Source organism: Piliocolobus tephrosceles, chromosome 1, assembly GCF_002776525.5.
Source record: "Piliocolobus tephrosceles isolate RC106 chromosome 1, ASM277652v3, whole genome shotgun sequence".
In the NCBI taxonomy this organism is placed as follows: domain Eukaryota; kingdom Metazoa; phylum Chordata; class Mammalia; order Primates; family Cercopithecidae; genus Piliocolobus; species Piliocolobus tephrosceles.
Window position 1 is genome coordinate 57,985,313 of NC_045434.1, and position 10,374 is coordinate 57,995,686.

At 49.0% G+C, this 10,374-nt stretch overlaps 1 protein-coding gene across 1 annotated transcript in view; it reads left to right on the forward strand.

Annotated features, from left to right (window-relative positions):
• IGFN1 (immunoglobulin like and fibronectin type III domain containing 1) overlaps window positions 1-308 on the forward strand; it is a 66,279-nt gene extending 65,971 nt beyond the window's left edge. Inside the window, 1 exon segment of the mRNA XM_031934838.1 lies at window positions 177-308. Within this exon segment, the coding sequence (XP_031790698.1) occupies window positions 177-308 (132 nt within the window).
• Window positions 309-10,374: the final 10,066 nt, after the last annotated feature.

Genomic DNA, 10,374 nt, shown 5'->3' on the forward strand with positions numbered 1-10,374 from the left:
GAGTGATGGAGTGAGATGCAGTGATAGAGTGAGATGGAGTGATGCAGTGATGGAGTGATGGAGTGAGATGGAGTGATGGAGTGATGGAGTGAGATGGAGTGATGGAGTGATGGAGTGCTTGTCTCACCCCCTCAGGCTGCTGCCTGCTGTCTCCAATCTCCACTTTTGGGGAGTAGGGTGCCCAGCAAAGCCCTGACCCCTACAGCAAAGCCAAGCCCTACCAGCCTGCACTCCCACCCCCAATGGTTCTCTGTGGAGCTGTCGTCCCTGTGTGGACATACCCCCTCACCCAGGAAGCTCAGCCCTGACTCTCTGTTCCCGTCCTCTTCTCAATCCATGAGTGTTTCACAGCCCCAGGGACCTGTTCCCCAGTCTTAAGGTCTCCAGGGCACCCTCATAGCTCATGGCTGGGCTGTGGAGGAGACAGATCCTAAGGCAGAAGCCCATCCTCCTTGGCTACGTCCCTGTTCTGAGGGCCACTTGTATATTGGCTGAGGAGCAGTTCTACCATCCACAGTGCAGTGGACTTTGGGCGCCTCCACCTGGGGCTGAGTACCCACCACCGCTCTGCTGTCCCATTCGTCTCTGATGTTGGCTTCATCCGGTGCAGTCCACTCATAGCCCAAAAGCTGGAAAAACGTATGTGTTGGCCTGGGAGCAGTGGGCACTGGGCAAGGTATGGGGGCAGAGCTGGAGGGAGGCAGGGCTGCAGTGGGGGGCAGTGGCGGAGGCAGGGCACTGCACAGCACAAAGATGGCCCTAGAGGCTCCAGGCCAACCCTCTCCTCTTTCTAGACTTGCCACTCCCTGACACTGGGAAGAGGAAAGGCCCCCAGTTCTGCTGAGCTTATAGTTTTCAAACTCCTTCCTGACAATTGGAGGAGGGTTTTTTTGTTTTTTTTAAATGATTAAAAAAAATCAGTGAGTTGGTCTGTGTTCGCTCAACCTGGCAGTATCACAGGCACTGCCGAATCCTGAGCAGCCCCAGGAGCTGGGTACTGCCTTGGGCCACTCTGCTCCTTCTCTGGTGGCTTTCCCCATAGAGGTCGACAGCGTGAGCCTCTCTCCTGGAGCTGGAGGAGGCTGGGCTTGGGAACGTTACCAGGACAGCTCAGCAGGGGAAGATGGCAGGGGCCAGCCATGCCTCGTCATGGCAGTTACAAGGTTAGAGAGGGCAGAAGGCGAGTTTGGCCAGGGAGGCTTGGGTGGGGGAGCTCTCACCTGTTATAGGTAAGAGGGGTGTGGCCTGGTTGTTTGGGGGCTGCGGTGGCGGATCCGCCCCTTCCCCAGGCCTGGCCTCGCCCAGAGAGCCGCCCTCTTCCGGGAACCTCCTGCTCCGGCGCCAGGAAGGGCTGCCCCTTCCCCACAGGAGGCCAGGCACGGGCTTCACCAGGGTGTGGACCCCCAGGGAAAATGCGCCAGGTGCGTGGGATGCTTAATGGGGGACTTGTTGCCCAACTGAAAGACTGGTGGAGTGGGGGCTGCTGTTTCCCTGGAGCAGCACCTGCCCCCCACCCCCACCTCCCGCGTCAGGGGAGCTGTTGGCGCTTGCACCCGGCTTCCCAAGCGATGAGACACGGCTCCCAGTCAGCCACCCCAAGCCGCTGGCGGCTCACACCCTGTCATCTGGGGCAGCTCCGCAGAGTGTTCCCAGAGCCCCTCTCTGCAAATGGCCTGTGCCTGCCCCAATTTTCATCTGCAAGAGGGAGGTCCACTGGTGGACTGAAGGGAAATAAAGCTGCAGGCTGACAGATCCTCCTCCTCCAAGTCGGGGGCGAATTCTCCCAGCCTCTTCCCCAAACCCTGAGGGTGTGGCTGAGGACGGGAAAGGGACCAAGAGCTAACTGGCCTGCCCCCAGCCTGGGGGCAGGTCTAGGTGTGTACTCCACACTGAAGAGAGGCCTGTGCGGAGGGAGGGTTCTGGTAAAAATGTGCACACGCAGATGGGCGCGTCCGACCTGGGCTTCCTGGCACAGAACCCATCCGCGCACTCCAGGGGCCCCCTGCTGGGGCGGGCAGCCACACCCATCTCTCCCCCGTGTGATGGAGTCCTTTCTTCTCTGGCTTTTGTGCAGGAGGCACATACCTACCTGGTAGTCCCCACTCAAATTTTCCTCCTTCCTAGTGTCTCCCTCAGGTGATTTTTTAAGTCACTGATGTACATTTTACATACAATAAAATGCTCAGACTGTAAGTGTATGTCTTGATGAATTTTGATGAATGTGTAAAAATCAAAATACAGCACACTCCCATACCCTGAAAGTCCTTCTCTGTAAATAATGACTTGTGTTGTGATCACCTTTGCATCCCACCAGCACCTGGCACCGGGCACCAGTCTGTGCATGGAGACTCTTTTCTTGATTGGAGGCCAAGAGCCCAAAGAGCAGCTCACACTCTCTTCCTATTAGAGGGGATCTCTGGGCACCCAGGCTTGTGTCCAGAGACTTCCGTGAGTGTAGGGCAACCCCACTGCACTCGGAGAGTCCAGGCTGAATCCACTCCCCGTGATCTTGGCGCTGCCTGCCTCTGAGCTCTATACATACTCACCCTTGACCAAGATGCTTCCCTGTGCCCACAGAATCCGGGAAGGTAAGGAGCTGGGAGCTGAGTGCCCTGCCTGAGCCAGGGGTGTTGATAGCTGAGTCTGAACTCTGCCCAGGGAAGCTGTGGGGCAGTAGTTAGCAGCCCCTTTCCCCCAGCGCTGGAGTGAATCCGCTCATAGCCACAGAGCTCTGGCTCCGTTGCTAGGCTCTGCACCTCCTTCTCTCTATGATCTTGGGCAAGGCTTCCATTTCCCCAATCTATAAAATGATGAAGTTAGAAAGAAGTGACCTCAAACTCTCAAGGCATCAGAAATTTCAAACAATACTGTTTGGAACCTGAATACATAAAGCAGACAAAAGTGAAGCCACTCTGAATTAGGCAAGAAGGGTCCAGAACCCCACCCACCAGGAGCAACCTTCTCTCTCTTCCCCCAGTAGCTCCAGTGAGATTCTTGGGTTCCACAACGCATACTCTGAAGTTCCTGGTAGTGGAGCCTTGCCTCGGAGAGAGGCACATGGATCCCAGGCTCTGCCAGGAACCCCAAAAGACCTGTCCCTGTGAGCAAGGGGGTGATGGCAGGTAGGCTCTCCCCGGCACAGAGCGTTCACCATGTGCCATGAGTCTTTATGACCTAATTTCATTCTCACAACCATCCCAAAAGCAGGGGTTACTACCCCATTTTACAGATGAGGATGTACACTGAGAGAGGAGAGAGGAATGCACCTGGGATTATGCAACTGGCCAGTAGCAGAAACCCCGTGCCCTCTAGGAATGTCAGGTTGCAGTGAGGAGACCAGGAGAGTGAGTGAATCTTGGTCTGGATGGGCGTCTGTGTTGAGGTGGGAGGTTTACATCACCCAATAGTCACTCAGCAAGCATGCCAGGCATGAGGTGAGGAGTCTGTGTCATGGCAGGAAGGGATAGTCTTTGTCCAGCAGCTGTTGTCACCAGGAAGCCTGACTGTTGTGCTTTGCCACCCTCAAGACAGCAGGAGGGAGCTTATCTTCTTTCAGGAACTCTGTGACCAGGCAGGCCAGCTTTCCTGGCGGGGCCTGAGAGTGGCCGGGAGAGGGGGTGGTGGAGGGGAAGTGGGGATGATGGGCTATAGTGAAAATGAGGGCATCAGTGGACTGAGGTCACCCAGAGTGGCAGGTGGGGAGCGGAGGACTGGGCCCTGAGCAGTTGGGAGCTGTTCTTTGGGTAAGGAGGAGCTCTCCAGGCCTCCCTGAAGGTCTCCAGGTCTCAGGCTCTTTCTAGATGAGTGTGGCGCCTCATGAGCACCAAGGAAGCCTGCCCCATGTTGAAATGGAAGCTCCGTGAGGGCAGGGGCCCACCTGGTCCACTTGCCACTCCTCCCAAGGCCTGTTGCTGGGCTGCCATCATAAACATGTGTTGAATGAAGTTGTGGGGAGACTTGAAGCTAGATCCCCTGTCCCCAACTCCCCCAGGGCCAGGGACCCAGAGGGACGTTTTCTATTCTATTCTCTGTCCCTCTTCCCTCCCTTCCCCTTCCCTTGCCCTTCCCTTTCCTTCTTTTTTCCCAGGTAGGGAACCTGCTGAGAGCAGAGTTGGGAATGAAACCCAGTGGGGTAGGGGAGTCACACAGCAAGGGGGGCCTCCTGCAAAGGGCCTGGTAGGGGAAGTGGGAGGAGCTCGTGGCTGCTGGCTGGCTGGACGAATATTTCACCATGCTTCCTTCGTCCACACCATTCTCCTCGTCATCATACCCTTGGTTTCTGTCTTGAAAATCTTTGCTGTCTAGTATCACATGTGCCTGTAGAGCACAGGTTTCAAACACTTCATAGGAGAAGAATGCAAAATAACTCAATTTTTATATTAATTACATGTTGAAATGATAATATGTTGGGGTAAATAAAACGTTAAAATTCACTACTTATTTTTACTTTTTAAAATGCAGTACTAGAAAATTTTAAATTGCACAGGTGGCTCATGTCATGTTTCTGTTGGAGAGCTGTGGTTGACAGGTGTCTCTTTCTGTTCTCCTTCAGCCCTGGAATCTGAAGGCTCTGTCCAGCATGCAGCCCAGCCCTGCCCTCCTGACTGGCAGAAATCTGACCCAAGGCCAGGACCTATGAACAGGGTCAGGTGATCAGCCAACTAGACCCACAGCCCAGTAGCTGGTGGGGAAACTGATCCCGGAGAGGAAGCCTGACTGTCCAAGGCCACCAGCCAGCACCCTGTTCTAACAGGCCAGGAGCCACCAACCACACCCAGCTCTAACAGAGGCCAGGAGCCACCAGCCGCACCCAGCTCTAACAGAGGTCAGGAGCCACCAGCCAGCACCCAGCTCTAACAGAGGTCAGGAGTGTGAAGGAAATCCACGACCATGACAGTAAGGAATGGGTTCAGCAGAAAGGAGTCGCCCTCGTTGGGCATCTCCCATTTCTCAGCTACCTTATCTGTGCTGTCCCATTTAAGCTCCATGACAGATAGATGGGGTAGATAATATCTCCATTTTATGTCTGAGGAAACTGGGGCCTGAGAGATTAACAAATTCAGCCTGGGTCACACACCTAGCAAGTGGCAGAGCCATGATTCAAATAAAACTTATTGGACTTACGAGCTCATACTCTTTACCTCTAGCTTATCCCGTGAGACGGTTTCAGTCTCAGGGGTGGGAGTGGGACTTGGGAAAATTCCATCCATGGAGAGGGAAGGAATGAACTTCAAAGGTCAAAGCAAGGATGGGGGCAGGACTGATGTTCTCTGAAAACATTCTGGGCCCTTCTATGCATCTGCATTAGAATCATTCCCTGCCATTTATGGTAGGAAGGGGCTGAGGGGCTTCACTGAGGTTGCCCAGTGGGTAGGTCATGGGTGTGGACTTCAAGGCCAAGTCTGCTGTACCATGACAGTTCTGCCATCCAGGCAAAGACCAGTTTCAAGTGGAATATTGAAGCTCAGATACAGCAAGGTAGCTGGCTCAGAACAGAACCCTTGGGTCATGAGTCCCAAGGCTCTGAACTCTGGGGAAGATGAGGAAGACCGAGACCATTTTATTGTCACTTGCTATATAATTAATGACTTAATGACCTTTTGGGAGGCAAAAGGAACAGGAGAGTCATTTATGATCTCTGAGAGTGTGACCCCATTTGAGATCTGAGTCTCTGTGCCCTGCAGGTTCAGTTGGGAACAGTCACCACCATGACCTTTGCCTGCTGCTTCGGCTTCAGTCTTCCTCTACACCCCCTCTCTTGGGCATGGCATCCCCATAGAGGACCTGCAGCCTTAGCCAGTTGCTGCTCGCCACTGCTGGGAGCTGGTCTCCAGTGCCCAGGATCCTGTCTGTTGTGGCATGGGGGATGGACACCCATCACTGCTCCCTCCCCTGTCTGATCTCATTGCCATCTAGTTCTGAAGACAAGCCTTATTGTTTTCAAGCACACAGCTACAAGGTCCCACCTCCGAGCCTTTGTACAGAACCTCCCTCACTCAAACTGGGATATTCTCCTCCCCAGAGTTCTGCTCAACTGCCCTGGGAGGCCAGGTCTGAGCACTGCCAGTCAAAGTTTCCACTGCACTTTCGGTTCCCAGTTGCCTGTGCTTTGTGCTTCTGTCTAGTATGTTCTTCCTTACTGTCACTCTCTGGCCTCAGTTTCCTTATCCTTGAAATGGAGTACATATTTCCTACTCTACAGATCTAGGAAGATTAAGTAAGAAAATTCACTAAATGCCTGGCAAAGCAGACGCTCTCCAGCACTCAGCTCCAACTCCATCTCCTCCAAGCAGCTGTCTTCTATATCTGGCCATCCCTGTCAGAGAGGGTCACCAAGTCTCATGGAGGGAGGCCAAAGCCTTCGCCACATACCAGCTGGTGGTGCCCACCCCTTCTGCTCTAGAACTGATTTTGGACTACTCTCACTTTAACCTTTCATTTAATGTTTCTAAGTAGAGATTTTGATGATTTTTGTTAAGATGATACATACTTATAAAAATTCAAGCAGCACAAAAATTTGCAATCTCCCCAAATCCCACCACCCAGAAAAAAACAACACAGATATTTGCTAAATATCAGTCCTGACATATTTCAAAATATAAATACAGATACAATGGTCAACAAATAAATAATAGATAAATCATTTTATAAGAATGGGGTCATGTGTTACATTCTCTTATTTATTTTTTACAGAGACAAGAGTCTCACTCTGTCACCCAGGCTGGAGTACAGTGGTGCAATCATAGCTTATCGCAGACTCAACCTCCTGGGCTCAAGCGATCCTCCTGCCTCAGCCTCCTGAGTAGCTGGGACTAGAGGCGAATGCCACCACATACCACGTGTTTCTAAAATTTTTTGTAGAGATGCGTGTCTCGCTAGGTTGCCCAGGCTAATCTCGAACTCCTGGGCTCAAGTAATCTTCCCACCTTGGCCTCCTAAAATGTTGAAATCACAGGAGTAAGGCACCATGCCTGGACCATACTTTTAAAATATGAAAACGTTAAATGTATTTGTCCTTACATATAATAGAAAAAAGTGGAAATTAAGCTGAAGGCATTATTCAATCTTGGATAAATGTTTCATAACTACATGAGACACTTGTACCTATCAGATCCCTCTATGGATAAGAAAAACCATTTTTCAAAATTGTTTTAAGAAACTTTAGTCATTGACTTTTACAATTATGCTTTCATTTCAGTCTGGCTGACTCCCTGCTATGAAAGATAAAATGGCTAGCACTCTGTACTTCATCTCATCTTCCCTTCCCATCTCCCGATTTTTGTTGTTTACATAATTTTCATTTTGGGAGTTTTACATGTTTTTATTCTGCTCTGAAACAATTCCATATTTAAATGAATATAGTGCTTACCACCAGCCTTTTATTCTCTGGGTTCTCTATTCCCAAGTTGGTTAGCTCAAATAATTCACGGTTTTCTGGCTTGTGTGTTGGATTGCGTGTTCAAGACAGGCTTATCATGTCTGAGATGCCTCTACTGCCTTTAGACCTGATGCAACTTACCTGTTATAGCATTTGTGGGGCATACTTTTTCCCACTCAGTATTTTGTGGACATTGCTTTATTTACTTCTGGCATTCAATGTGATGTCTGAGTAGAACGTGAATTTTCTCTTTTATGATGGCTTTTTTATTTCTGCTTGCACTCCTGAAAAATTACTTATGCTTTGCAGTTCAGTAACTTAAACAGGATATGTCGGTGTGGACCATTTTCTACGTTTTTTCTGGTATGTCAGGTGCCTTTTTTTTTTTTTTTTTTCAAATTCAGTCCCTTATTGAAGAAAATTTTTTTCTGTATTATATCCCTGAATATCTTTTCTGTTTCATTTATATGGTTTTCTACTTAGGGATTATTCTTATGTTGGCTAATCTTTCTTCCCTCCCTCCTTCCCTTCTTTCTTTCCTTCCCTCTTTCCTTCATTCTTTCTTTCCTTCCTTCCTTCTTTCCTTCCTTCCTTCCTTGCTTCCTTCCCCCTTCCTTCCTCTCTTCCTCCCTTCCTTCCTCCCTTCCTTTCTTTTATCCTCCTAACCTCCCATCTTCTAATTGCTCGAATCTCCGTCTCTTTTTTTCTCTGCATTGATTATGATGGTTTCAAACCTTTCCTTTAGCCATTCTATTTTTGGACTTGTATGTTGTTGTTTCTAACTAGTTTATTCGCTATGTAATTGTATCTAGTTGCCAATTGTTTTCCTAACCCTGCAATCTCTTCATCTCATTCAGTTTTAGAATTATCTAGTCCTTGGATTTATATTGTATTATCACACTCTGAAACATGAAACACTAGTGAGGAATTTGTTTCTGTTTTCAGCTCAGGGTTTTCTTCCAGCCTGGACTCTTTCACCTGTTTTCAGGCTATATTCCTTCCTTCCTGTGCCCCTGCCTCCATAGTATATTTTCATAGTTGCTGTGCTATTTCTTTTCATAATGCTTATGCTAACATGAACAGCTCTGTCCACACCCTCTACTTGCTTTGATATAAAGTAGATGAGTCACAGGTGTCTCGTATTGTTCCCTGGATTGCCTCATGCATGTATGTCTTGCCTGAATGCCTGTGGCATCCTCAGAAACAAGAAGCCTGCTTCATACTCCTCTAGCCTCGGTGCTATTCCCTGGTATGCGGCTGGCTACAGACACACAGAATTGGGTGCCTGGGTTTTGACTCTAATTGTCAGAGATTGGGGGATATATCAGGTTCTTAAATCCTAGAAGGCATTTAGAAAAATAATGAAGGGATTCTAAGCAGCAGCTCTGGGAGCTTACTGAGGATAAAACAAGATAAAATATATTTAAATTACTGCAAGAGAAATAGAAATTACTCAGAAAACATCACTTACTGAATTCCAAGAGTTTACCTGCTACTAACTTATACTAATTTACAGTGGCAGAAACCTTAGGGCTATTTCCGTGAGGAGAGGGGATTTTATTTGTCTCATCTTCTGTGAGTGCGGAGTTTGCTTTGCAAAGTGCTACATCTCATATCTACCCTGTCAGGAAAAGCTTTCTGGAAAAATTCCGACAACCACCACCATTTATTAAATACCTGCTCTGTGCCAGAAAATGTATATGGACCTTCCCACTGAATCCTCTCAAATGATCCTACAAGCATGTTTTCGTGTCTCCTTTTACAGATAGGAAAACTGAAGTTAGAGCAGTTAGGTAAGTAGTCCAAGGACGCAGACGCGTGAGTCTCTGAGACAGGTGCACAAACCCACCAGTCTAGCCCCAGAGCCTGTGCCCTTCCACTGTGCTGCCTCCCAAGCTGGCGTTAAGGAGGTGAGATTTAGATAGGTTTCAACAAGGCAAGGGAAACAGAATGGGGCTTGAAAGATAGAAATCAAGAAGGCATTTTATGTCACAGGAGTAAAAGGGGTGAAATGGCAGAGGGAGACATGAGAGAAGGGTCTGGGTATACACCCCGAAAATTGAAAACAGGGACTTGAACAGAGATTTGTTCACCCATGTTCATCGCATCATTACTCACCATAGCCAAAAGTGGAAACCACCCTCTGTCCATTGACAGGTGAATGGTGAACAATATGTGGTCTATCCACACAGTAAAAAAGGAAAGAAACTCTGACACGTGCTACAGTATGGATGAATCTTGATGGCATTATGCTAAGAGAAATATGCCAGTCACCAGAAGACAAACACTGTATGATTCCACTTATATGAGTTGTCTACAGTGGTCAAATTCATAGAGGATGATGCGTCAGGCGCTAGTGGGAGAAGGAAATGAGAGTTCTTTTTTAATGGCTGCAGAGTTTCAGTCTATGATGAGGAAACAATTCTGGAGAAGGATGACGGTGATGGCAACCCAACAACGTGAATGTACTAATGCCATTCAATTGTGCAGTTAAAAATAGTTAAAATGGTGAATTTCATGTTTTGCATATTTTATCACAATAAAAACATGTATAACTATTTGGCTCGACCTGAGTGGTCCTTAAAAGTTCGTATTCCTGTGCCCCAGCCTAGACCTGGGTGGCTTCCTGAAATGTCCCTTTTAAAAGAAGTACTGCCAGATGATTCTCACGCTCTGTAGTTTGAGAATCATTGACTGGAACGAAGAAGGCTGACTGGTGACAAGAAATTGGTCTGGAGGAGTATGCGGACATGGCCAGTCTTCTCACAGCAGGGGGCTGTGTCCAGCAGGCTGCAGGGACCCTGCACCACTCCGCTCTGTCTGCTGGCCTTGGACCCTCGACGTGGCAGCTTGCCCTGTCTGGGATAAGCTTGTCCTTGTCACAGAATCCTGATCCAGCTGCCTCAGCAGCTGCTGCTGCAGGGAGGGAGGGTGGTGGAGAGCTAATCTCCTCTGCTTTGACCCAAGGCAGAGCCATCCCCCAGAACCAGATCCTA